At 39.5% G+C, this 27,769-nt stretch overlaps 3 protein-coding genes across 16 annotated transcripts in view; 1 reads left to right on the top strand and 2 right to left on the bottom strand.

Moving 5' to 3' along the window:
- Positions 1-185, bottom strand: part of PARN (poly(A)-specific ribonuclease) — a 62,147-nt gene extending 61,962 nt beyond the window's left edge. For both annotated transcript variants that reach the window (XM_074840286.1, XM_074840284.1), the window contains exon 1: positions 22-185. The gene's annotated coding sequence lies outside the window, so the exon portion shown is untranslated. The remainder of the gene's footprint in view (positions 1-21) is intronic.
- Positions 149-12,032, top strand: BFAR (bifunctional apoptosis regulator). 11 transcript variants are annotated; one of them, XM_074840298.1, is made up of 10 exons: positions 717-801; positions 1,810-1,928; positions 2,294-2,442; positions 5,689-6,019; positions 6,863-7,064; positions 7,425-7,594; positions 8,252-8,396; positions 8,649-8,819; positions 9,371-9,573; positions 10,480-10,992. In XM_074840298.1, the coding sequence occupies exons 4-10, from the start codon at positions 5,754-5,756 to the stop codon at positions 10,670-10,672; spliced, it is 1,350 nt and encodes a 449-aa protein (XP_074696399.1). In that variant the 5' UTR covers positions 717-801; positions 1,810-1,928; positions 2,294-2,442; positions 5,689-5,753; the 3' UTR covers positions 10,673-10,992. The 11 variants fall into 11 exon arrangements, 10 of the variants coding, with proteins under 10 accessions (XP_074696392.1, XP_074696397.1, XP_074696399.1 ...); XR_012625177.1 differs by lacking the exons at positions 717-801; positions 1,810-1,928; positions 2,294-2,442 and adding exons at positions 149-316; positions 11,905-12,032 and having other exon boundaries at positions 10,480-10,800; XM_074840299.1 differs by lacking the exon at positions 2,294-2,442.
- Positions 12,033-12,193: 161 nt separating this feature from the next.
- PLA2G10 (phospholipase A2 group X) overlaps positions 12,194-27,769 on the bottom strand; it is a 32,155-nt gene continuing 16,579 nt past the window's right edge. For 2 of the 3 annotated variants that reach the window (XM_074840303.1, XM_074840304.1), the window contains 3 exons: positions 18,856-19,012; positions 16,006-16,112; positions 12,194-12,919 (listed from right to left, as the gene is read on the bottom strand). In XM_074840303.1, coding sequence (XP_074696404.1) covers positions 12,774-12,919; positions 16,006-16,112; positions 18,856-19,012 — 410 coding nt within the window. In that variant the 3' untranslated portion in view covers positions 12,194-12,773. Of the gene's footprint in view, positions 12,920-16,005; positions 16,113-18,855; positions 19,013-24,515; positions 24,922-27,769 lie in introns of those variants that run through there. The other variant, XM_074840302.1, reaches the window with a different exon arrangement.

A 27,769-nucleotide genomic window follows, 5' to 3' on the forward strand; every position in this document is an offset into this window, starting at 1 on the left:
GCCCCGCGTCTCTCCGCCTACCGGCTGCGTGTTCCCACGCTCGGCCCCGGGCCCGCCCGGGCGTGGCGGCTGGGGAAGCGCGCCCGGAGGGAAGGGCTGTCCGCCAGCGGGTGAACGGGCACAGCCCCGCCACTGCTGCAGCGGGCCGTTAGGCCTGACAGGTGCCCCTCAGCCGCCTGCCGCGCCCTGTGGCGGCGGCGGGGGAGGAGGAGGAGGAAGAAGAAGAAGAGGAGGAAGAGGAGGAGGAGGAGGGCCCTGCCAGCCGCTGCGGAGCGGAGAGCTGTAATAGGGCTGCCAGCAGGGAGTCCCAAAACAGGTGCTCTTCTGTGGGGTGTTTTGAAATGTCACGGATGTTGGAAAACGCGGCCTTTGCCTTTCGGACCAGAAAGGCAGAACTAGCACAAGCAAGAAAAAAGGGATGGGGATTTGCTGAGGAGATGCCGGGAGGATAGTGGGGAACTACTGGTGATCATGTCTTAACAATGAAAAGTCTGGAGGAACTGGTGGGCTTGAAGTATTATGGAAGCGTTTGTCCTCCTGTTAAAATGATACAACCAGCATTTTCACACATCATCGGAGAATAACTGTAAACAAAGCTCAGTGCCCAGCGGGATGTCCCCACCCCGGTGTGGTGGAAGGAAACAACTGCCCAGGACACAAGGTGTTCCACAAGCGCAGAAACTGAGCAAGGACAGTATGCAGAGTTTAGTGTATGTGCTGCAGGTTTAGAGTTCACACAGAAGATGAATATTGTACAGAATTCCAGCCGAATTAAATGAAAAATTCTCCATAAATTGGAAGGTAATTTCTGCATAGAGTAGAAGATCCAGAATTATGCAGGACTTTAAAGAGCTTTTAAAGATTCTTCAAGATGACGTTTTGCCTTTTCAGTATAAGCAATTTATTCTACATGCACTCCTTGCAAATTATCTGTAAGATTAAATGGTGCTCAGTAAGAGGTTTGTTAAAATAGTAGACATTTTTCAATTTTTCAGTAAGTTGGCTGAAGCCTACAATTTTCATCTTACTCTAATTTTTAAGAAATGCTCCTGCAGCTTCTAGTTAAAGCGCTTATGGCACTTTAAAGTGATTGATGGCTGTTTCAAAAACCTGACATTTTTCCCCAAGTAGCTGACAAAGCCAGAAACTCTTTGCTGCATTCACCTACAAAATAAAGCTAAACTCAAGTAGAAACGTAAGATGCTGTAATAAAGTGCCGTTACTTAATAGGAATTGAACTATTATGTGTTACAGATTAGACATTTTTACTTCAACATGTTACATATTTCGAAGGAAAATTTGAAACACTTAAGGGGGGTTTTGTTTTAGTTTTTAAAGTTATTTCGTTGTTTTTAAAAAAAAGTTATTTTTAACTTGGAGAAAAAATATAAAGAACTTAAATAGCAGGACTAAACCAGCTCAATTATAGTTAGCATTGACTCTGGGGATAGTAGCTTCAAAAATATTTATGTGGTGCAATAATCTACACTATGAGTTAATATAGTTTTATCTTGGATATAGTATTGTATGCTCCGTCTTTTTCTGGTGCCATCATCTTGGAAATGTGCCCTGCATGTAGGATACAAAGTAATTTTTTACAGTAACAGCAAAGTACTCTGCTGAATTAGGACAATTGTCTATCTCAACCAATTTCTGCCTAGTTAATAGTAGTCAGAACCACTATTTGATACTAGTCATCTTTTCTCTTTGAAGGTCTAACGTCCAGTTAATCCCCTCAGGTTTACTTTTGTGTTGGTTTATTTGGTTGGGGTTTTTTAACTGCTGGATTACTTCTGTTTGCATTGCTAGTGTCCCAAACTGCACAACTGGAGCTTGAATAGATGAGAGGGCTTTCCCTTCCTTTTCCTTGCTGAGAAGGTCTGGTTTGGAGAAAAATCTAATTTTTGATGGTGCAGCTGACAGCCCAGGTGCCTCATTCTCTGGCTTTGTTCCTCTTTAGGAATAGTCTGATATTTACTGTCTTCCTGTATATAATATATTGCAATTAAAATGAATTGCTATTATGTGTTAAGAATAATTTAGAACTCTCATGATACTTACTCAAGTTTTAATCCCCATTATTGCGTAGTTTTCCTTAATTAGTTTTCTGCTTGCAATCGTGTATGTCAAGAAATGTTTCATAGGGCATACATCTTCACTTTTGTATAGTTTCAGAAGATAGCATATTTGCCTAATTAAGTACCTGCTTAGTTCTTTGCCATGTATATATTAAAGCAACTGCAGTTATGAATATGTAGTTTGTAATCAGAGTTCTTCAAATCTCTGTTTTTAGATGACATCAGAAGAGGTTGGCTGCTTTACAAATTACTGGGTACTCTTGGGAGAGCGCAGTTCAAACAGCCAGTTACAGGACTACATTGCTTTTGTACACATCAAAGTTCTATAAACCAGGGCAAAAAGGCTACATTTCCACAACATGGTGTAAGTCTGCAGCAGACTGTATCAAACGCTTTTTGTATGTTCTGTTACTTTACTGAACATCAAATGTGAAGTTAAGTTAAAACACACCAAAAAGTAGTAAAAAACTAGTTTCTAGAACAAGGCCTAAATATTCTGGGCCAGGTTTTCACCTCACATGTACTAAGGTAGATCTAAATGAACTTTCTCTGATCTAAAAGAGGTTTAATACTTTTATGCTAGCGTAGTTTCAGAATTTGCTGATTGAGACTTCAAATATTTAGTTAAAACTACAAATAAACATCAGTTTGAGCTGGTTGGTAGATGTCATAAAATAAGCCTTGGAAGCTGGTTGGTATGGACTTACCTGCATGTCCGTGATTCTGTGCTGCTAGTGGAGTTTTAACTTGTATCTGACTAAAGCTGAAAACCGCTGTGGAATCCATAGTCATTCCTATGATCCCTGAACATAGCTAGAATTTTGTCTTAAAAAAACGTCTTGAAATGGCATGTATGCTTAAGCATAAATGCCTCTTTATTCCATGTCGACAGAAAATTTGTCTGGTGCCTTTAATATATTACTTTAAAGGTGGCCAGAATTGGATTGCGATTGTTTTGGCACAAATGGATCCGAGCAGTAATGCTGCAGTCTTGCTAAGGGAACTCCATGTGAGAATAAAGAAGCAGTAACTGTTAAGTAAAACAACTGAATATGAAAGTGTGATATACAAATACTGGATCATTGCTTAAACAGTTGACAGGCTTTTCAGCTACATGTTTTTCTGTCCCATAAGAAATCTGATCAGGATAGCTCTAAAGCAAACAAAACGAGACCTATGTATGTGTCAACATGGTAATAATTGTCCTCTGGAGTAATCTGGATAATATGAGAGAGGAAACAATGAGAGACTATTATTTTCTTTATTGAGATAGGCCAGAATAATTAAAAAGTTAATTATTTGGTTTTGGTAACTGAGATGTCATTTGAACTGGACTTGTGGCTTGTATCAAACTGGAACAAGATCTTTAAGAAAACGTCAGTGTTGCACAGTGAAAAAATACATCTCAACAGTACTTTAAAAAGTCACTCAATTTTCTTTGGACTCTAGTCAAAAAGAAATGCAGTAAGGGAACAGAGGCTGATATAAACAATTGTGAATGTGTGTATATATAGATACACCCTGACGTGATAAAAATAGTCCCTGTGTGACCCGACCTGGTGCAGTATGTGTTAGCACTGCAGTCAGACTGCCATCGAAGAGTCAAACTTACTTTCGAGATTAGACCTTTAGATCTTGTAAAATAAACCTTGACAAAGTCTCTGTGAAGGAAGATGAGCTGGGTTTGTAGACATACCTTCAGCAGACGTAGCTCAATTCTCATGAATACGGTGTATTAAACAAACCGTGAGCGCAGTAGTGCTCCTGCCCGGTGATTTTAGCAGTTTTCAAGTACAACGCTTGAAGATAAAAAGGCAACGGGCTGCGCTAACACAGACTGTACCGGTAGGCTGGCGGCTGCTGCGCGGCCGGAGGCTGCGGCGGCCCCCCCCTCGCCGCCCGCCCCTCTCGCTCTGGAGCCCGTCGCGGGGCCGCGGCGGGGAGGCCGCTGGCAGCCAGACCCCCCGGGCCGAGGCGCTGCTCACCGCGCTTCCCGGGAGGCGGCGGGACGAGCCGCGGGAGCTGCGCGACCCTGCCGGCCCCCGGCGGAGAGCGGCGCGGCGCCAGGGCCGGGCTGAGCCGGGCGGAAGCGGCGGGGGAGGCCGCTGAGCGCCGCGGGAGCGGGCGGGTGAGTCGGGCGCGGCCCGGGCCGGCTGCCTGCCCTCGGCCGGCGGGGCTGCCGCGGGGCCTTGGCCTGCGCTTGCTGCCCGGGGGCGGCCGAGCGGGGCCGTTCCGCCGGGCTGCCCGCCGCTGCGGGGAGCGGGGCCGGTAACGCCGCCGAGATGGGCCCTGCCTTGCCCGGGGGAGGAAGCGGCCGGCACGGCGCTGCAGGCCCGGACCGTGGGTGCCGCCGTTGCGGTAGCAGCGCTGGGGGGGAGGAGGCAGGGGGGATTCTGACCCTTCTCTTCTTTGGTGCAGAGCCCGAGTGGTGAAATATTTTTGCACCCACACAAACCGTTGTTCAAGGAAAACTAGAAGAATGTTCTGAGGTGCACAACCTTGTTTTTATTTCTCCTGTTGTAAGTGAAGTTTCGGGTTTGTCTTTTAGAAAACCAACAGTCTTTGCTTTGCTGGGAAAAGACATGTTCGTAAGTGGTCTGCGGATCCCAGTTGCACTGTTGGTTTGTATTTCTGTACTGCTTGTAATTTTTAAATTTTTATTCTTTACCAACTTGCGTGATCACCTCTTTGTGCTTGATCTGGATGGAAAGATGGTAACTTAGTAGTAAGCGGGAGCCACATGGTGGAGAGCATAAGCATATTTTGGTTTTGTAGTGCCTGAGGAGAAAATTGTGTAGTTTTTGATAGCTTCTAACATATCATGACTGGTAGGTAGGTGATTCTGTGTCAGTGTTTTTCTTAAGAAACTAGATACAGACATCCGAGAGAGTATAGTAGGAACATTGAGCAAATAGGTTTATAGTTTTGGGAAGCTTGGAACAATCTTAAACTCTTCTCATTTGTGCATTTTCTGAAATACTAGCAAAGAGTAATTACCAGTAAAGTTAATACGGAGTGCAGTCCTTCACTGAGATGGCAAGCAGATCAGTCCAGTCCTTTATAATTCTTAAACATATGATTTTGTGAATCTAATTTTTACTTCTTTTCTTTTAAATATTGGCCAGCAATGTCTATCATTGACCTTTTTTAGTAATGCTTTATTCCATATGCTTGGAAAGAATAGTAATACAGTAAATTAGATCATTACGTTATACTGGTGTTTTCTTTTTGTGTTCTCTGATGGTATTTTCTAATGATACTTCTTTTGGTTGGTGTGTTTTACTAAAATCTTGATTAAAGATACTGTCAAAATCATCTGAATTATAGTGAGGTTTTTTGTTTCACTTTCATGTGTTACGTAACATAGGAAAAGAAAATACAGGGAGATTGAGCTCACCGTTTACATACAGAATCTGGTTTTGATTGTAGTTTGCAATTAATGTGTTTTTGAAAAAGTAGAAGATCATGTTTCATTCTGCGAGAGCTGTTAGTTTAAAAGTTTAAAACCATAAGACCAACAAAAGAATTACAATGATAAATTATACTGCTTGCAATTCTAAAGTTCTGTAGTAACTTTTTTCTTAATGAGGTTTAACTTCTTGCTTTGCAGAAGTAATGCCTTACCTGGTTTGAAGATCTGAGAGAGCTTTCTGTTTGCATAAGGCATAAAAGAAAATGGAAGAAGATGAGACTCTACAAGGTGAAACGGAGAGGGCAAAAGTTGAAACACACGCTACTCCAGAGATCGGTCGGCAGATATCAGTTAGCGAGTTCCTTTGCCACTGCTGTTATGACATTCTGGTCAATCCCACCACCCTGAACTGTGGGCACAGTTTCTGTAGACATTGCCTAGCCTTGTGGTGGGTATCATCCAAGAAGAATGAATGCCCTGAATGCAGAGAAAAATGGGAAGGATTCCCCAAAGTCAACATCCTCCTCAGGTGAATATACTACACCATTTTTTGATTTTTAAAACCACCGAAATTAGTTGTCTGGTTTTTTGAGTTTGCTGTAGATTTTCGTAGTTTATTGGTAATCTGAACTGTTGCAAGGACGTTTAAATCCTGAAATCTTTCACGTTCTGCACTCGTACCGAACTTTCAAGCACACTTTTCTGCATGGAACTGAGGGGTGGGTAGGTTGGCTTTGGTTTTGGTTTTGGGTTTTTTTTCCCCTCTTCTGAATTTTTTGGGGGATGGAGAGGAGGAATTCTTTTTTAGTATTGAGACACTTGCATCTTTTATTACAGCTGGTTGTTTCCTAATACTTCTAAGTTAGAATGATCTTTGATAATTGTGTAATTACTCCTGTAATAGGAATTATTTGTAGGAAGAAATGTGATCTTATTGCAGAACAAAGCCAGAAATATCAATTTGCTGTCTTGAATTACCCACAAGTTCTTGTGTTAATCTTAGGCTAATAATATTTTAATAAATATTTAATAAATGGTAGGATTGATGGTAGGCTTTTGTTGTCTTTTGTTTAGCATTTTTGAATAATCAGGGCTTGCCAGTAGTGCACACAATTGTAGTTTTATATAAACCCAAGGATTTTTATGTTTTTGAATGTGATATTTTAACTTCCTATCTTTAAAAGCAAAGGAAAATGTTAGGAAGTAATTGATTTAAATTTAACTTTACTAAGTATTAATAACTAATGTTTTCTTGCTTTCAAAGATGACAGTCTTTACTAGAGGGTGGAAAACAAAAACCCCAAAATTAGTCCTTTTTCTGAATGTTAAGCCTCAATGGTTATAGTACAATGACAAATATTTTTCCCAATAGGGATGTTATTGAAAAGCTATTTTCTGATGCCATTGAACAAAGAAAAGAAGATATTCAACAAAACAGTGATGTAGCACGCAGCTTAGCAACCTTCCAAAAATATGGGAATGACCAGATCCCTACAGTTCCGAACACAGGAAGAATTAATCCTCGAGGAGGAGGGTTTTTCTCAGGCGTTCTGACAGCTTTAACTTGTGTAGCAGTAAGTTTCGTCTGGTTGGTTTTCCATATTTACTTCATTAAGTATGCAATCAAATATACTTAACTTACACATAAAAAAGATCGTCAGCACAGAAGAAACTTCAGCTGAGCAGAGTAAATAAGGTAGCATTCAGAGTTGTCTGTCGGGAACTACAATTGCAATATACAGCAAATGGAAGTTAGACAAATTGGGTAAAAACCTCAAGATCCTTTCTTATAACCTGAATATTCTAGGGCTTATAAAACAGAGGATTCTACATGTTAAGCCCTTTAATGTGTGTTTACTTGTATCATTAATGTATTTGCTTTGCAGGTAAAGGATCTCTTTTCTTTCCTTTCTTTTTTTTTCATCTACCTATAGGTAGTTCTACTTGGATATCACTGGAGTAGCAGAGAATTTGAAGAAGATCTTCTTGTCCACAAGCCTGTTGCTAAATGGACTGCTGAGGAAGTGATACTTTGGCTAGAGCAGCTGGGCCCATGGGCTTCACATTATAAAGAAAGATTTTTACTGGAGAAGGTGAATGGAAGGTGAGAGGCCTAATTGTCAAGAACAGCTGTCATTTGATTGGACTACTGGATAGCTTTCATTAGGAACGGGGTATTGTGAAATGACCGTATTTCTTTCCATAGATTGTGGGAATATTCTGTTGATGTATCAGAATAAAATTCAGGAGAAGTTTTAATACTTGTAGTTGAAAACTTTAGTACTAGATACTAAGCAAGCTAACGGAAAATTTTCTAAGAACTTTTTTAAATGCTGACAATGCAGACTGAAATGATACTGAAAGTAAAATTCTACTGTATATTATCCACCCCTCCCACCTTTTCTTTCTTGTGAAAATAATCATATGCTATATGCATTGTTGCATTCCACCCAAGAGCTCTAGGTTTGATTTCAGGAGACCAGACTAGATCTGTGAAGTACTGAAGAACTGTGTCCAGTAATAGCCAACAAGCTGATAAATTTGCATGCTGAAAGCAGGCAAGAGAAAACTTGAAAAGAAGGATATTTAAAACCCAGGCTCTGAGATGCAGTTGATTCAGAACACTTGATATGGAATGTAATCCAAAAGGTGATACCTTCTATCAGTAGCTTATTGTTTCAGTATGTAATTGCTAATTTGTTAGTCGTACCTTTTTGGTGAAGAGGCACTGTTTACCTTCTGCATTCTTCTGCTTTTGTAGACTCCTTCTAACACTGACAGAGGAGGATTTCACAAAAGAGCCTTACAGTATAGAGAACAGTAACCATAGAAAAGCTATTGTGGCAGAACTGGAATGTGTGAAAACTTTAGGTGTTAAACCACCACAGAACCTTTGGGAATATAAGGTAAATTTTATATAAAATCTGTCATGTATATTAAGTATTTTTAAAATAATATCTTTAAAAGAAAATTCTCTTAAAGCCAGGAGGAGCATTAAGGTAGTAGAATTACCTTTGTAAAAACTGCTCAGTTCAATGAACTGTTGTGTTTGAAAAATGATCCTTTGAAAAATGATTGTCAGAAAAATCTAAGAATTGGCATGTCCCTTTCATTTTATTTTTTCATTGTTTGAAACTTGATAATTTGATACCTTTCAGGCAGTAAATCCAGGAAAAGCACTCTTTCTTCTCTATGCACTGAAGAGTTCTCCAAGACTCAGTATGTTATACCTTTACTTGTTTGATTATGCAGAAGCTTTCCTACCTTTCATCCACACAATTTGCCCTACACAAGAAGATAAGTATGAAGATACTGTCACAAAACTACTAGTAAGTGTTCAAAACATTAAATGTGCTACTTGCTTTAGTTATAAGCATTTTAAGACTGGCAGCATAAGAATATGATGTAATTATTCACCATTTCATATTTTTACAACTTTTTTTTAAAAAAAATAGAAGTCCTACAAAATGAGTGATTCCTTGATTTTATTGTATGTGATCCCCAGAGCTGGACCATTACCTTATAATAAGATTGATTTAAGGCTTTTAATACGTTAAATCTCTGAAACTGACTTTTTTTGAAGTTCACATGACTACAGAAAGGCTGTTCACTCAAAACACCTGTATTTTAACAAATGGCATTATAAGGTCTGGCTGTCTGTGATGTTTTATTCTAATCTAATGGAAATTACTGGGTATAATGGAAATTATACTGGTATATGGAAATTACTGGTATTATCTACCAGAAAGTATAGTAAAGATAGATTGCTGCTTTCAATGTATGAAAAAACAGTTTTTCAATAAAAGAGTAGGGGAAATAAGCCAGTATTGTGTCTGATTAATAGGAAATTGATTCACAGGCTTTTTATCCTCATTTGCAGGACCTTAAAGATCCTTCTTGGAAACAGTGGAGAGAATTCATTGTGAAGTATTTATTTTTGCCATACCAGTTGATAGCTGAGTTTGCTTGGGATTGGCTGGATGTGCACTACTGGACATCAAGATTTATAATTGTAAATGCCATGTTGCTCTCTGTTCTGGAATTGTTCTCCTTTTGGAGGCTCTGGTCAAGAAGAGAATTGAAGTAAGTCTTACGGAGCTTCTTGAGGATAGGAAGTACGTGGCCTTATAAATAGAAAGTAACAGTCTTGCTATTTCACAGTAGATGACTGAAATGACAGTGTCTAACCACAACTCTGAGGTTAACAAGAATGTGTGAATCTGAACCTGCACATATACTGTACCCACTCTTTAATATCTTTATTTCTGATAGTACTTGAAAGGGTTTCTTACAGCTGGTTTTACTGATCAGATGTACCAAATGTAGTAACGGAAATAAGCATGTTCTTAACCATCGGATAAATGTTAACTTTTACCTTGAGAATTGCCTTTTATGATAACTGGTATTAGCTGTCAGCTGAGAACTCAATACATAAGAACTTTGTCATTATATGCTTACAATATAGTTATTAAAGGAGAGACCTCAGGATCATAAATAAGTTTAGTTACACTAATATTATTTCTGATAGGTGATCAGAATTGCTGTTTTCAGTTACTGTTTTAGCCTTAATTCAAGCATATTGATATTACTTCATAATTGCTGTGATCTTTTATTTATAGTTTTTAAAACTTGCATAGGAGAAATTCTTGTGTTGGTGTGTACTGGGTTTTCTCTGCCTCTGCAGCAGCTAGGGGGCAGAACCTCTTCAAGGGAGAGCAGGGGACCTGGAAATAATCTGTGACAAATCGGGAGTTTGACCACTTTAACTTGCTGTGCTTTGTGGTCTGAATAAATTGACTTAATGCCTCTTCATCTAAAATCTAGTATTACTGTATTTTAAGAAAGTTTTTCTGGAGTGCGAAATGACGTTTTACAGGTACCTGAGTAACTACTAAATAATTTGAGGCTGCAGCACGTACTAGCTTTTCGTAGAATGGGTAAAAACAAAATGGAAATTTCCTCTAAGCCTCTCCCTTTCCTTTTTCACAGGACTATTCCTCACAGAATGTGGAGACATTTCTGGAAAGTCTCAACCCAGGGTCTTTTTGTTGCCATTTTTTGGCCTTTTATTCCTCAGTTTGTTTGCAATTGTTTGTTTTACTGGGCCTTGTACTTTAACCCAATTATAAACATTGATCTTGTCGTTAAAGAAGTAAGACGTCTGGAAACACAAGTGCAGTGACTGGCATTGGAACTTTTGAGCTGTTTACCTTCTAAAAATGGACATTTTGAAATAAGCTTTGCTTCTTCATATATGTGGCAGTAAAAGTGGTGGATTACGTTAACTTAAACATACAAAAAAGCCTTAAGGTAAGTTACTCTTGAACCAGCTGATTCCAAATCTGAGGATGGGCTTTATTATATGAAAGGAATTTTCTATTAAAAAAAAAAAACAGTAAAAACATTCCTGATTTAGCGATGTAAAACTCAGACAGTCATATCACCCTATTTTTGAACAAATCAAACTTACTTATTCTGTCTTGAGCATTCTGGTTGTTTTCAAGCCTGCCTTAAAATCAGTGTCTTCTGAACATCTACAGTGATTTTTTTTTTTTTTAAATTTTTTTTTTTTTTAAAACTTAGTGGTGTGTTCCTCAACTGAAGTTTGCCAAAGGAAAGCTCTTCCTGGATAGGCTTGATACTGAAAGTACTTCAGTGTTTCCAGTCTACTTTACATGTAAAGATGTGATTGTCAAATACACAGTCTCACAGGAGAGTTTGTTCTAAAATTCCCACTGTTGAAGGCGCAAAGACTGCTTGAGTTTTCTTGTCTTTTGGAAAATGTGGTGATTGCCATTCAAATTTTTTTTATTCAGATCAGTTAGACTTCATCAATAGCTGCTTTAACATGCTCCTCTTGAAGTCTGTTGCTAATTCTTAAATTCAGGATTATCTCTTAAAAAGGATTATTTTGGAAAAGTGACCTGACACTGTAATTACATCTTGCTGCAATATAATGTGTGTATCTAGATCTGTAAGTGAATATTGACTGGAAAATTATTTTGTGTAAATGGGATTGCCAGTTGTTAATGTATGTTTTTTGACTGAAGCAAAAGTTAGATTTTTCAAGAGCTTTGTCCCCTTGCATTCGACATTGGTTTGTTTGGGTTTTTTTCATTTGTATCATTAATACAAACTTTACATTTGCCTAGGAATATTTTTAAAGATTAAAGATCTCTTTTGAAATCTTCATCCTTCTTAAAGAAGTGCTTTTTTTTTTTTATATATATATATTGAAGTACTTGTCATTAGCTTTGACTTGTGCAAACTTGTTCAGTAGCCCTGCATCTTTAAGTAAGTTGAGGTGGGTGAAAGTAGACATAAAATACTTCTGGATCTTAAACTGTTAAAAATGGAAGTTATGAAGAAGTGTATTATTCAGCAATTCATGTTACTGATTTCTCTTCCTAAAAGGTTTCAAGAAACTATGAAGTGACTCTAACTAAAACCATCTTTACATCCTTATGAGGTATATACACTTCTGGACTTTGCAAACTCATGGTGTCCAAGATCCAATGCTTATGGGAAGGGCAGTTGGTCCCAGTGACTGATACTTTTTTCATGTATCTATCTGTCTTGGTGATGGTTTGCATTTGCACTTTTAAATCTGGCTGTGAAGTTTTAAGGGTAGAACTTCTCCCTGTGCCCACAGGAAACACAAGGTGTACATACAGTAGGGAGCCTGAATCATATCAAATCAACAACTTTTTAGAAAACTGTATTTAAAAAGTAAATACTAGAAAAAAAGAATTATATTAGGCATTTTTTAATACAGGTAGGACTACTTAAGCTGAAAGATGCAAAAGTTAAATTAGGCTGCATAGTAAGTGTTTAATACAGATGAGAGGGCTCTTTGTGCTGACACTGTCACTTGCATTTCTTCCAGTCAGTTCAAAGTTAACAAATGTTAAGGTAAGCAGTGTAAAAGATTGATTTGTATCTTGGAGACAGTGGAGGGGGGATGAAAAGTTTAGTGAATGATACTGCAAATCTGAATATAAACCAAATTAATTTTAAGTCAGTTACTCCTTAAACTGATGAATTCCTGTTCAGTCAATAAAAGCTTACACAGAAATAATGAACTTGCTTTTAGTCTGTGCACTGCAGAAGTATTTAAGGGGATAAATGTTTACTTTGGCCATTCTGGGGTGGAGAGGCTGAGGCGGCAGGAAGGAGGATCAAGAAAGGGGAAAATAATTTGTTGTCACTACTGTGACAAAAAAAAAAGAGTCATTTTAGATTTAAATACATACGGAGTTTTCATAAAGACTGCTGCTGTATATCTAATACCTGCACAAAGGCTGAATCTCGCCACACATAAAGTCTGGCCACAAAAGGTATTTTGTATGATAGGGAGCTTTAGAAAAACATTTGGCAGCTTCACGGTCACATTCACATGCCATTTTTTGACACTTGTCCTCTAGTGATTCTGAAAGAAAACACAGTAAGTTTGATGTTAGTCTGAAGTAATTAAAAATACCAAATGGAATACCAAAAATTGCTACCTCATGTTCCATATTTGGCATATAAATGGCTCTTATATTTCAAGTGCAGTAGGAACTATACTGAGCTTTAGTTAAGACATTTCTTCCAAGTTTTTTAGACAGAGCTCCATGCTAGGACATCTTAGCAACAGAGAATATACAAGCATGGTCTGGTTTAGTGACCATTGATAATCAGTGGAACTATCTTGGCAGATGAAAGTATAATAATTGGATAAAGACTTAAATACTCCTCTTCATGTTCTTTAATAAAGGAACTCTGATAACTGATTCCCCTTTAGAAGACCCTTCCTGCCTCCCCTGTTGCTCTAGTGAAACTTGAGTTTGGGAAGATATTTTCCATTTCACATATGCTTTAATCTACTAAAGGATGTAGCATTAAATCATGTATGTGAAATAAGGGATGCAGAGATATTCCATGTTCATCTTAAATCACCCACTTTTATTTATTAAGGCATTCAGTAAGAAGTAAACTGTGTTTAAATAAAATAAAATCCATGTCTGGCTATATTTGTTTTAGAATCATAGAATGGTTTGGGTGGGAAGGGACCTTAAAGATCATCCAGTCCCAACCCCCTGCCATGGGCAGGGACACCTTCCACTAGCCCAGGTTGCTCAAAGCCCCATCCAACCTGGCCTTGAACACTGCCAGGGAGGAGGCAGCCACAGCTTCTCTGGGCAACCTGTGCCAGTGTCTCACCACCCTCACAGGGAAGAATTTCTTCCTTATATCTAATCTGAATCTATCCTCTTTCAGTTTAAACCCATTACCCCTGGTCCTATCCCTACACTCCCTGATCAAGAGTCCCTCCCCATCTTTCCTGTACACCCTTTAAGTACTGGGAGGCTGCTCTAAGGTCTCCCCGGAGCCTTCTCTTCTCCAGGCTGAACACCCCCAACTCTCTCAGCCTGTCCTCACAGGGAGGTGCTCCAGCCCCCTGATCATCTTTGTGGCCTCCTCTGGACTCACTTGAGCAGGTCCATGTCCTTCTTATACTGGGGGCCCCAGAGCTGGACACAGCACTGCAGGGGGGGTCTCACGAGAGCAGAGTAGTTTTATGATTGTAGTGTTGTAACTTAACAGGTTTCTTGGCGTGAATGTTTCTTCTTGGCATGAACATTTTTTTCTACAGCAATATATTTTGGTTTTATTGTGCCAACCCAGAAATGTATGTTTTTTCTCTCTGCAACTCTCTGTAAACTGAAGAATCCTTGATTATATTTTGTCTGAGTATTTAACATTTTGAAAGCTCAGCTGACTCTCTGCTTGAGATTTGTCTACAAGCAGAACAAGTGTTCAGTTTTGTGAATGAACCCAAATTCTGCTATGAAATGGAAGTGTTCTCAATGTATATATGTTGACACTGCAACTAGCTACCCTAAGAACTACTCAATAGCATAAGTAGCATAAAAAATATGATAGAATAAAAACCCTCAAACATTAACTGAGAATATTCCTTCTCTGTTTATTGCTCCAAGCTTAATCTTCTCCATGGTACACTGGGGACTTTGTTTCAACTTTGTTTGTTGATGACATGCCTACTATCTTGGCCAATATTTTAAAATATTGTCAGCTTCTGGATGGAACAGGAGCAGAACCTTTACAGCCAAATATAGGTGGACTGCAACTTGACAATTAATTAAATAGTTTGAGAGAGAAGACACTTAGTACTTCTGGACCCAAGAGGAAATTAGCAAGTAGAGATTCTGCATAAAGTAGACACTTGGGCAAAGTAAAGGCTGAATGGAAAGGAGGAAAGGAAATAGTGTCATTCATTTGATTTCGGGTCAGGCAAATTCTAAACTGAGTTATGAAATAAGAAGTTTTTGTGTTTTCTCTGAATGGCCTACTGTGTTGCCTTTATAAACTATGGTAGTCAGAAACTCAGACTCGTAAATAAGTTAATGTAAGGGTCTGCATTTTTGTGGTGCAGATAATAACCAATTCTCAAGCTGCTTTGCATGCTAGGTTGTAGCATAAAATTACATGCAACGTAACTGACCTAGCACCCAATTTAAAACAAATAAACAACACCCCCCCGCAAAAAACCCCAAACAAAAAAAGTCTAAAACCTGACAACAACAAGAAAAAACACTGCAAGTTTTAGGGGCTTGTGAGAAGTTAGAGTTTCGAAAAGTCTTTGAAGTATATCGGAAAATATTTGCTAAAACTTTGGGAGTTGTGAAGAAATCATGTAAAAGAAGTGCTGCTTTTTCCTGTTAAACATATTTTGTTTGTTTGTTTGAGATCTCTTTGTCTTTCTCTTTTATACTGCAACATGGCACATATATTACATTCATATTTTGGAGCAATCGAACAAAATTTAGCAGGATGTGGTCAGCCACCTATTGCAACGTGTAAATATTTTCAAATTAACGTTTTATGGCTGGTATACATGTTACTTCCATACATAAACATACTCATCAAATATTTTATTACCTCAGTGTTTGAAATCGTGAGTTGTAATTGTGAATTCATTCATAAATTGCAGCCACTAGTAGTGGGCTGTGCAACTGATCAGTGGTAAGTATGCCAGAAACTTGTCCATCATAAACTTATAAATGGTGTGAAATACTTCTGCTAAGTATAATATTTTTAAAAGTTGCAGTTTTCTTGCCTCCTGTTAGTTGTTATTTTCCAGTTGGAGACCTGCAGGGAGTAGCATAACATAGGTTCCTCAACATATGCAAATGCCGAGTAAAAAGAGGGGGGTTTTTGGCAGTGTTTTCTGCAAGGGTAATAGAAACATGTAGATCAGAATTTTGTTTGCTTATGTATGTCAGTAGGTGGGGATTAAAAGGAAACTGCATTCATTGGGTTGGCATGTGCTTCCTGGAAGCACAGCTTATCCTGGCAAAAAAAGTCACAAAAGGAAGGATGGTAAAGGAAGAATTTTACAGTTAATTAAGAAAATATCTTTCTATTAAGTCAATGAGACAGTCTGTAGAAGTTTTAAAATCAGAACAAAAACAAAACCTCACCAAAAAAACCCAACTAGAACTGTTGACTCACCACACACAGCAGCATTGTCGTCACATTCCCAGTAATAATTTTCTGTCTTTGGGTGACAACCTGCTTGTTCTGCCTTACCATAGCAGCAGTCATGGTTAAAGCAGCACCTGGGAGTAACAGAAAGGGGCTTGCCTTAATTCGTGCTGTGGTGATTTATGATCACATAATGTGGATGGGTTTTATCAGCATGTTTGTACAGGCTGTGAAATAATAAAACAGTCAACATACGTGAATGTAGAAACAGTTACCTGCTCAGGAATCAAAACAGGGTAATTGTTTAAGAGATCACCTGGAAAAAATTATTACTCTTTTCATGTAATCAATGATGAGGAAAATGTCCGGTACACATTGATCTAGTTGAACTTCCTATAGATGAAAATACAAGGAAACTTTAAAGCATTCTCTGTTTTAAATACAATAAAATTTTATGTGGATATGCTTCTCTCCTACCCCTTCCAAGAAAAAGATTAAATGCCAGAATAGTCTGTCAGATAATAAATGATGTGTTTTCCTGCCAGTTACTGATGCTGTTGTAACAGTTACTAACAGGGAAGAGACAAGAAGATTTGTTAGGCCATAGCGTACTATCAGAAATGTCATCTTTTAGCAAAGTCCTTAGATGGTGGCAGAAAGGCTGAGAGCAGGTGAAACGTTCAGTAATGAATAGGCATGGGTGCTGATTAATGCCATAATATAAGTAAAACAGTTTGCTCACTATCATGAGAAAAATTTGAAAATTGCCCAAAATGATGATTTCAGAATTGTTCTTGTCATAATTGGGGCAATGAATTCATAGAGTTTCTATTACATTGTGTAACTGAACTGTACAGGTAAGCATTCTTCCTGGTGTAGAGTCGTTGCAAGCCCAGAACAGCAAGTAGAGGAGGTAATAATGACCTGAAATTAGATAGCTTGTAAATTTTTGCATTTTTACTTCGGGGAAGAACAGGGTGTATCCGTGAGCTCTTTGCATTCAGACATTCAGTTTCCTCCTGGTAGCCTAAAACCATCATGTTACAGTAGGCACATGATGTTTAGATGGTGTTTAGATTGCCTGAGGAATTTGTATCTGCAATAGAAAAAGTTAATGCTGTGAGCTCTCACTTGCAATTACTTTTTTTTCCCCTATGCTTATTAAATAATTACTTGGTAATTCCACATGAATCGCCATTTAAAGATCATGTGGTACGTAATAGTTAAACAGCACATGCTCCTGAAGTAGCTTACTACATCCATTTCATGCATAGAAATAAAAAAAAGTAAAATTCTAATGTGTCTTTGTAGCAGTACTAAGGTAAATAAACAAGGAAATACAGCTTCTTTTGCCATAGTGCCATCTATCTTCACGTGTTTACAAAAATTTTTAGAATTACTTTAGTCCTCTCTTAAGCATTTTAAATAAAAATAGATGCTTAAGGATTTTGTTTTATCTTATGAAAGCAATATATGATTGTCTCCATGTGAAAGTTTATTTTTGTAAGTGGCAGGCAAAAATCTAAATTGCAATAACTATTATTTGAATAATTCCATTACAGATGATCTTACTTCAGATTAAGTATTTCTGTGTTTTCACTTAACTTGTTTGCGGCATAATTCTGAACGTAAACAGCTCACAATGTAGCTCAAAACTTTTAAGAAATCAAACTTGGTAAGAATGTTTGTGGCTATCAATTGGTGCAATTCTTGATTCTGTTCAAATGTGGTAGAGTAAGTGCACTCACTCTGGCTTGTTCTTAACGTTCTGTAGCTATTAAAACCCAGACCACAAATACTTAAGTGTGTTTTGTGAAGAAACAGCTTCTTGCTACTGTGCGACTTTTACAAATGAAGAAGTGGCCTCCAGTGAAAGACTGGCAAACTGCAGATTCTCCATCATTATCTTTTAAGTATACAGATGACCAGAACTAATCATAGTCCCTTCTTTTTGCCTGTGTTCCCAGTCATTAAAGTAGCAATTACATTCTACAAAGTTGTCTTTAAAATAACAGATTACACATCCAAAAACTTGAAATATGTAGTCAAAGATTCTACAAGTTTTAGGTCTAATCACGACTAGAATCTTTATACACAAAAAAAAAAAAAATCAGAGTTGAGATTTCCATGTATTCTACCCTAGATATGAGTATCAGACATTTGTTTTCCTTTTAATTTACAATATATCTGATAAGTCAGAATTTGAGATGTCCCATATGGTGGGGAAATGTATCATTATAATGATAAACTTGAAAATATAAAACCTTTATTTAACTACTGTGACCAGCAAATCATCTTTCTGTCAGCTAATGTTCAATTATAAATTAAATTGATGGTAGTCAATATGCTGAGATTTAGTACTAAATACAAAGGTCCGTTTTTAGAATTATTTTGGTAACAATTCATAATTACGTTTATTCAAGTTATTTTTCAACAGGTTGAATTTTGCATAATTTTCTATGTATTATTTTGAATACTAATGGGTTGGATGGTAGTAGAATCAAAAGATTTTTCAACTGTGATTATTTTTATTAAAAAAAAAATTACTTTTATGGATAGCTTGAATGTTTGAGCTTTAAAGCTTCTCCAGGAAGACTTTAGTTCTTCAGCTGTTGGCCAAACAGCAACAGCAAAGAAACTCAACTGTACTGTGAATCCAGTATTAATGCGATGAGAGTTTGAGCTAAAGGCAAGTAGGACTCGTATAGATCTATAGTAACACAATTTTAATGCTTCAGAGTTTCTTAGCAGTCTGAGGTGTGTTTAAATTCAGTTCCCTCACGGATGTTAAATAAGCCTAATTAATATTTTAGTCCTTTTACTCTGTCATCTGCGTACATTCAGCACTTAATTACTCAGATAAATAGTTACTCTTACCAGTCTACTCTGTCCTTGGGCCATCCTCTTCCTCCCAGACCACAGTAGCATCCGTAACGTAGGTAGGCAAAAGGAGATCGTCCTGTAGTACATCTAATGGCTCCGGCTAATTCAATAACTCCTCTTCGATTTCTGAAGTGGGCTTCCCCTTTATAAACTGTGGAAGAAAAACTCTTTATTTTTTATTGAATCAAACATGAAGATATACAATAGTTTGGGTTTTTTTAAAACTTTGACAATGAATGTCAGTACTTGAGAATAATACAGTTTTTCTTTTGACACTTGGAGGCCACGCTGCTTGGCCCAGTCCCTTTTCACCCTGATCTGCGGTGAGCAGAATACTGAACAACGTTCTGAATAGCTGCAGTGGTTTCCTCCCATCAAGGCAGCATACAGGGGCAGACTTGAGTCATTTCCAGTCTTAAAACTGGCAAGGGCTAGCATGTGTTCTGTGGGCTAGGTCCACTAATCTGCTAAAATGAGATGCCCTAAGCATTGCAGTATTTTCTCCTAACACACAATTTTGCCCATGTTGTTATTTTGTAGAATGAAATGCTTTACATTTGAACAAGTATGTCCTCTATGATGGGGTTCTGGTTTTCCTAATTTTTAGACAAAGAAGCTGAATAATTGGTGGGGGTGGTGGGGTGGGTGTAGAGCAGGGAAATGGGTGGGTGCTTGGAGTCATTTCCAGGGAAATTAGAAGAATTAATTTTTTTCTGTTTCATTTTGTTTGGGTTTTGTTGTTGTTTAAGGGATTGTCACCATTATTTCTCCAGAACAAGACTATATTTAGGAACTTTAACTGTCCTGTGTCAGTACTAGAGCAGTAGGTCCAGGGCAGCAGGCAAATGTTGAGACACCAAATGACTCTTTTTAGGGCTTCATGTCACCCTTCAGATTGAGCTAACGGATCGAAGACCCTTAATGCTAATGGGCAGCATTTCCTTACAGTGCAGGCTCCAAGCTATTTGCAGCAATTTTTAAGAAGCTGGATGAGTAGAAAACGAAATAGTGGAAGGCTGCTGATAAGAGCTGTCTTACTAATTAAGCTAATGATTTGTTTTAGTATGAGGAGAACAGTTTATAAACCTTAACTCCGAGTACTGGATACAGATTGGGAAAGACGTTAAGATTTAATAACTGGTAACAGTTGTGAGAGACAGAGCAGAAAAAATATTTAGACTTTGTCATTGAAGGTTTTGGTATGTATTTTCCTACAGAATAAGTATATGATTATACAGTTTGTATATAATCTTTATAATCATATAATCTATTATAATAGACTAACTAATAGACTAATCTATTATAATAGATCATATGATTAACTATAATCAGTTAATGGAAGATCTGCTAGAAAAATATTGTTCCCAGCACATTTGAGTAACTTGAAATGTGGGGATGCTGGTGACCTCCAGCACTTGTAATTTCATGAAACAAAGGGATTTAAACATCTTGTGAAATCACCTCATTAAGAAATAGATTTGATTTGTATGTGAGAATGGTAAAAAAAAGCTTTAGAAAGAATGTTTGTAGCTAATCCTTACTTATGAAAATAGCTAGGCTGCCTAAGAGAATATTTAGTTCTTTTTTGACTGGTGACTACTCCCAGATCTTGTTCCCTCCTGCTTTGTGGGCACGTGATCCCGGGAGAGGAGAGAATGTTGAAACAAGAGTGCTGAAACTTGCACATGCATCTTTGGCCATTGATTAAAAGCAGTCACATCTTGAGGAGTTAAAAAAGCTTCCTGGGCTATGTAGTCACTTGCAGTTTCATTTTAAAACTGTTCCATTGGCACTAAAACTTCCTTGCTAAGATAGTGAATAGTATCTATTGTGGCATGGCTCCTGTTCCAGGATATTATCTCCTGTTTAGTTATATAGGTTTTCTGGTAAAAAGATCCTCTCACATTTTCCCAAGGGGTCTGTAAGGTGCACTGAGTGGACTCCCTGGAACCTGTAGTTCTAGGTGTCAAAATAACCATCATGCTGTGGAACTGACACATGATCAACTCCCATTCAGTTGCAGCTCTGAATATATGTTTCAGCTCTGGGTAGCAGAAGCATCCGTTTGAGTATAACCAGATTCTTTTCTTTACGATAGCATCGAAAGTGTTATCTTCACTGTCAGTACAGGCTCAGTAAATTCCCAGCTGAAAAAATAAATGCAGCAAGGCTGCAGCATTACAAATGACAACTGTTTATACTCTTAAATGTCTAGTAAGATTTGGCTAGACTCTTGTAGCTAGCCAGTAATGTCTGAAGGAACCACGTTAGTGGTTAATGGCAAACCTGGGTTTGCTCTGCATGACGTTAGGATTCTGAAGAAATCCCTTAAGAAAGTGAAGAATTTTTACATTGTGTCTCAGCTTCTGGCAACTGGGGAAGGATGGTGTAGGGGAGCTACAAGACAGGAAGTGGAAACTAAGGATTTCCAAGTCATATTCCTGGTTTCATGGAAGAAATGTTTGCTAGCTTTGGACAAATCCCAGTCCCTTGATTTAAATCCATGTAAAGTGGAAGTGATGAACTGTCTGCTCCCTTGAGGAGCTCAAGTATAAATCTTCAAAACGTGCCATATAATTTAAAGAAAAGGACATGAACTTTTTATCCTTGCAATTTATTTGTGTTACAGCATCTGGACATCCAGGTGTAAACCAATACTGTACTGTAGATACTCTGAATATGACTGAAGGAAAAGTCTGTCCCCAACAGCTTTTTAACCTGACTTTAATAAAAGTGATGAAAGACCATCCTAGAATGCATAGAACTATGCAAACAATAAGAGTATCAGTATGCTGATGTAGTGTATTAGCAACGTAATAACATTTCCAAAGTATTATTTTATCAGAACTTCTGTGGAATACAGTCAGAGAGTGAAGTGACATTCTGCATATTTCCGAATGTTTCAAGCTTAAGGTATGTTTTTAAAATCTTCTGTGTGATTTTTTTTGGTTTTATGCAGACTTCACATTTATCTTTATGGACACGTGTATTCCTATAGGTTTGATTATGCATTCCTGAAAGAGTAGGGTCGTTGCTCTATGTCTAGTCTGTGTTTTGTTTTTGTCATGCAGACTGTGTGCAGCTCTATCAAACACAGTATCGTGGGTGGGGAAAAGGGAGGGAACAGACTGTGTTTATTTTAATTTCACTGCTTTATAATGTGTACGAAAAAATCAAAACCACATTGTTTTGATATCTAGAGGTCACAGGAAATAAGTGCAACTAAGTGTTCAAAAAAAATTTACAGTTAGACAATTGAGTCTAGTCTTATGGCTTTTAATATTTGTGTACTATTTAATTCCAGTGATTATTGCACAATAGGAGTTGGAACTTTGTTACAGTTTCAACTGTGCTCATTCTTGAAAGAAAACTTTAAAGACATATTTGGGAGAAGAAAAAAAAATAAAAGAGATTAGTCCCTCAGCAAACTCAGATTTAAAAAAAACATTTTAAAAAAACATTTTAGAAACGTGACGTTTTTGTGAAAGGTCCTATTTCCCATAACATTGTGCTCTTTGCAATGGGCATAACACAAACATAATAATTATTTTTGCAGGTATATAATTATATTTTTATTGAGATGCACAGCTTTGCATAATTATAATATATAACTACATTAATCATTAGCAACTAATACAGTCTATGATGTTTTGTGGGGTTTAAAAGAAATCTTAAGCCATTCTTTCAAAGACTGAGGCTACAGAAACATTTTTTGGTGTTAAGCATGTGTAAGATTTCCTGCAGTGATATTTGCTTTGTACAGTCATAGTGCTCCAGTAATTTAGAACTTGAAACTTGGGAATGCATCTCCAGGATCTTGCCAGAAGTGGAAATGTTTGAACTGTATGCATTATAGAACCTTTTTTAAAATTTTTGCTTGGATTTTTTCCTCTGGTTTCATAAGCCACCAGGAATAGCCTTTTTTGCCTCATCTTGTTGCCCTGACTACTGATATGCTATCACCTCACACTGTGGTCATGTGTAAATTTTTTTAAAGAATAAATTTGCCTGTTTTGATACTGTGGACCAAGCATTGAGAAACAGGTGAATTGCATTTCCCTTCCTCCTCACTGCGTAGGGAACGGGTGACTGTGATGCCTGACTCGGAGCTATCGGACCGGAGCCAGGCTCTCTGTAATGATCACTCTAGGCTGGCAGAAGCAGTGAAACAGTCTTTCATTGCTTTCCTTAATGTTCTTGCTGAGGTTTGTGCCGTGCAAAGGATGAAGTCTGGAGGAGGATCAAAATGCAGAAGGAATAATAGGGGCATGCTGAGGTCAGGAAGTAGAACTGGGGCAGTGAGCTTGGTGGGACCTTAACTCGGCCCCATTATGCAAGCACCCTACCTTATGGTCTTTTAACCCTGCCCCCGCCCCTGCTTCATTCTGTGCACAGAACAAAAGAATCAATTGAGGCTCCTGTCCTTAGGATCCCTCTATTTGCAGCATTTGATTTGACGAATTTGCAAGCTGTGTAGGAATGTATAAAAAAATGCAAGAACTACACAGAGAATCTCTTAAGGCAGCTGAATGCTACTCTGCAAAACTGGATTTTATCCTTGCAGCTGTCAGAAGGGTTCAGCATGAGGTTAATCATGTTAAAACAATACCTATTGATGTTTACTAATAGCACGCTCCCAGCCTGCTGACTATCCTTGGGTTGGAGTACCAAACTACTGCAATACTCTGTGGGAGCCAAGCTTTGAGTAGTTGGAAGTTCCACATAATTTTAAGTAGTTGTAGGTAAAATCGGGTATTAATGTGTCACCAGGGATAGTGGATGCTTTTCTGTGTCAGCCACCTACCTATCTGAAAAAGCGGGATGATAATGTAGTTTCACAGAAGTAAGTACATTCAGTACTATACTGATGAATACCTCAGAAAACCTACGAGGAAATGGACTGTGAATTATTACAACTGGTCTTTAGTACTGCTTAATGAATAGGACATAGGAGACCAAAAAAAATAATTAAATATTTGCCAAGTGAGTAGTTGGCTCTGCTCAGGTGCGAGGCAGGGGTCCTTTAATTACATTCTCGCATCATAACTTGTTCATAAAGACTGATTCATTCTTTCAGAACAACCCAGTTCGGGGTTTGTAGGCGATCTCAGTTCTGGCAGTTCCTGGCTTTTGAACTGCTTTGTAACTGAAGAGCTCCGAGACAGCGCTCTCACACCCACGGGAAGAGTGTGGGTAAACGGCCTGGCTTTGTAGAAAGATTATTATTACACATGCAATCTGCAGTCTGAGTTTAAATATCGAACTTTTAAACACACTGACACGTTGCCCCTGAACTTTAAACGTGAGAGCCCAGCGCGGCTCCGCCGTTGCGCGGGGAGGCGGCACCGGGAGGGGCTGCGGGCGCAGCTGCCGCCTGCACCCGCCAGCGGCGGCTCGGGGCGTTCGCGGGGTGCGGCAGTTCCGCCCGAGCGCGGTGGCCGGCCTTCGGCAGCGCCCGTTCCGCGGGGTGAAGGCAGCCCCCGGCGGGGATCACCTCTCCCGGCGCTCCCTCCTCTCCCCGCTCCTCCCGCCTCCCCCCAGACGCCCCCAGCAGCCTCAGCCCGGGGAGGCGCGGCGGGACGGGGCCGCTTCCCCGCCGGCGAGGAGCGGTGCCGCCGGCCGAGCCCCGGAGGGCCCGCGGCGGCTCTACTCACCGGCCGCCAGCAGCAGCAGCAGCAGCGGCGGCAGCAGCGGGGGCAGCGCCGGGCGGCGGGGTCCCATGGGCGGCTCTGCGCGGCTCCCGGCGGCGGGCGGGCGGCGGCGGGCTCCCTGCTGGAGCGCCTGGCTGCGGGAGCGGGGCGGGCGGGTGTGCGCGCGGGCAGCTGCGGGCCGGCTATAAACGGCTGCTCCGGGCCCCGCGCCGGGCCCCCCCAGCTGGGGCTCAGCCCGCGCCCCGCGGTTGCCCGGCCGGCCGAAGGGAGGAGCCGCCACCGGCTGGGGGAGCGCCGCCGCCTGTCACTCGGGCGCTGCGGGCGCGGGGCTCAGGCCGCCGGCCGCTCCCTGAGGAGGGGGCTCCGCTCGCGCCCCCAGGACCTTCCCGCGCCGGGAGCTGCCACTTCTCGTGGCGCCACAGCGCTTCCCGGATAGTTTAAGCTCGATCTGAAGAGCTGAGCCGGCAGCGAGCTGTGTGCTTCGAGCGGGTAATGCCAGCCGGAGCCCAACCCCGCGGTACCTCTGCTCGCCATCTGCCCAACTCCATCTCCCGAGCGCTGCTCTTCTTGGAGGACTGAAGACCAACCAGCCCCTCTGCTGGTTATGGATAGTTGTAGCTTGATCAAAAGAACTTTTTAACCTTCAGTCAACCAAAATAGAGTCTTATACTAAGTATTTTTTGTACATTGTGTAATCTTTGCATATTTTTTTCCATTCCCTTTCCAGCCCTTGTGTTTTGTAAAACCTACAACTAGACGCCATACTGCAACGGCAGTTTCACTGCCCCTCTCCACGCACAGACCGTACCGCTTGCTTTTATGGGATCTTTCTCCTTGTTCATACATTCTAAGTATTTCATCAGACCTTTTATTATTGCACTGAAACCAGTGCATCTCCTGTCAGTTGTTCAAGCAATCAGGACCCCTGAAATTTTGGGTATTGATTTTTTTGTGCATCTGTTTTGGTTTCTTCTTTTTTCTTTTTGGCATTATCATATTCCAGGATGTGACCCCCATTGGATCCCATTGCTACACTGCTAGGTTAAGGAAGGATAGATAAAACCAAAGATTTTTTACAGAATTTACCAAGAACTTGTTCTTGGTGATGTCATCTTACTATTGGAGAGCAGCTGGTAGGGTTTTTTTTGTAGCAAATGGTATCTTCATCAAAGAAATAAAATTTTTTAATATTCATACTGAAGAACAATTCTACTTCTGCATTAAACAGGTCCAATTTCTGTGTTACATCATTCCTCTTCAGTCAGAAGTGGAAAATCACATGTGGTCTTCCAAAATTAAAAAGCATGCACAGACAGATCAGATTTGTTTTTGTTATGCTCTCATTAATCCATGCTTTGTGAAATGTTTGTGTTGGCACTGGCGATAGGTAGCGTGGGGGAAGCACATCGGTTTAAGGTAGGATATTGATGTGCCTTTGTACACCTGGTGCGCCTTTGTGCAACGACACGCAGACCACCAGAATGGTACGTTAGCCCGGTCAAAACCGTGCCCAGTGCTTGTACAAGCAGAAGGGCTCATGGTATGAACTCAACAAACCAGAAGCAATCAGGGTTTCCAGCTCGAGAGCGTGTATTCTGCGAAGGGGTGAAAGCTGCTGAGGTTTGCTGTGTGACCGGGGCTTCCTGCTGATGGATGCCAAGGACCTTCTGATACACCGTGCTCAGAGACGCTGCCAGCGTCTTTCCATCCTGTCTTTTGGGGCTTACGAACATAGTGGACCACAGCTATCACCGTGTTTCCCAACAGAAATGGTCTAGAATACTAGTGAAATAGGACCTGTGGCAACCAGGAATGTTGTCAAGTGATCCTGAGAAGTCTTGATAATGTACAAGTCATAACAGAAAACCCATCTCTTTGGGATAGATTTTGAAATTTATTTTTTTTTAAAGATTTTGTTGCTACTGCCATCAACTGGGTCAAAGCAATTTTCCTATTACTCATGGAGTCACATTGCTAATTACTGTTACTCTATTTTCATACTGTCACTTATACTGCATTTGTTTACCGACTCTTCCGGTCAATAAGTCACACCTATTAGAGCGTTTTAATAGTGTTCAACAGCTGTTTGGTGAAACTTCCAGTTGAACAGTATCCCATCCAGCATACCATTGGATATGACAACGAAAACAGTATCCAGGGGAGCAACGTGAATTATATTTCATGTTTGTTCTTCAGGAGACCTGACTGATGCAACGTGTTAGCGCACTTGATGCTGGATTAGTGTGCTTGATATGTTTTTCTCTGAAGGAAGGAAAGTAATCTCAAAACCACTGAAAAAACAAATGAGACTTAAATGTTCAGACTACAGAAAGTAGACAAAGATGTGAAGTGACCAAAACTGTATGAAGTAAGGAATGCAAGTCAGGAGTTCTATTTCCTACGAGTTGTAGCAAAAGTTCAAAGGAGAACATCTAGTGAAATTGGGGCAGAGGGATATGTTAGATCTGATAGAAGATAATACTTTTATTGCGGGGAGTTAGGCTGTCCAGTTAATTGCCATGGCATATGGCTTAGAAAATATAACAGATTGGAAGTTAATAGAGATTACAATGATATTTATCTCTTTTTAAAATGAGATTTAAAATTCCCTTTACATTTTTAAAGAAAAACTTATGTGGCAGTGCAGACCTGTTGTATTTGCTTTTTGTACTGTTCCTTTTCTTTCACCTGAATCATTTGGTAACTGGTGTAAGTCATATGTGACCAATAGCATCTTCCTTCTTACTGATGAATTCTTTCTTTTTGTCAACTGGAGCTGTGCAGGGGCAGGAAGAAGCATTTGCTTTTCAAATATACTTTTTCAAACAAGGTTGCACGTGCTCAATTGTTGCTTTAATTGTTTTTACATCTGAGGAATAGATTAATAAAATTGAGACACATAGTTGTACTGAGGAGCATTCTCACAGCATAGCAATATTATGGGCAAACTTGCTAAGTTAGTTGTAGAAGCCGGGTTTCTCAGTGTCCGTCATTCTGTACATGCAAGAAATTGATAGAGTATGCTAATCCAAAATGTTAAAATATTGATGGAAAGTGCTAAAATGGCCTACAATATGGTTAATGTAAGTGCAAGTTATCCACTTCCTGTGAGCAGTTGAAGGTAGTGATTTTGAGAACAGTATATTTACTGCTGGCTAAACAGCTGCAAAGCTGTATTTGTGTAGTAATAGAAGCTGGTTCCATTAACACTTTTTATTTAGTAACAGCAGTTATTTTCACTGAGAAATGAAAAAGCA

The sequence above is a fragment of the Strix aluco genome, chromosome 15, assembly GCF_031877795.1.
Source record: "Strix aluco isolate bStrAlu1 chromosome 15, bStrAlu1.hap1, whole genome shotgun sequence".
NCBI lineage: Eukaryota > Metazoa > Chordata > Aves > Strigiformes > Strigidae > Strix > Strix aluco.

Excerpts from the sequence above, each read along its gene's own strand:
- BFAR (XM_074840291.1), top strand. The coding sequence starts at position 5,754 with ATGGAAGAAGATGAGACTCTACAAGGTGAAACGGAGAGGGCAAAAGTT. Across the intron at positions 7,595-8,251 it reads CTGGAGAAGGTGAATGGAAG|ACTCCTTCTAACACTGACAG; the intron begins GTGAGAGGCCTA and ends CTGCTTTTGTAG. Across the intron at positions 9,574-10,479 it reads TGGTCAAGAAGAGAATTGAA|GACTATTCCTCACAGAATGT; the intron begins GTAAGTCTTACG and ends CCTTTTTCACAG.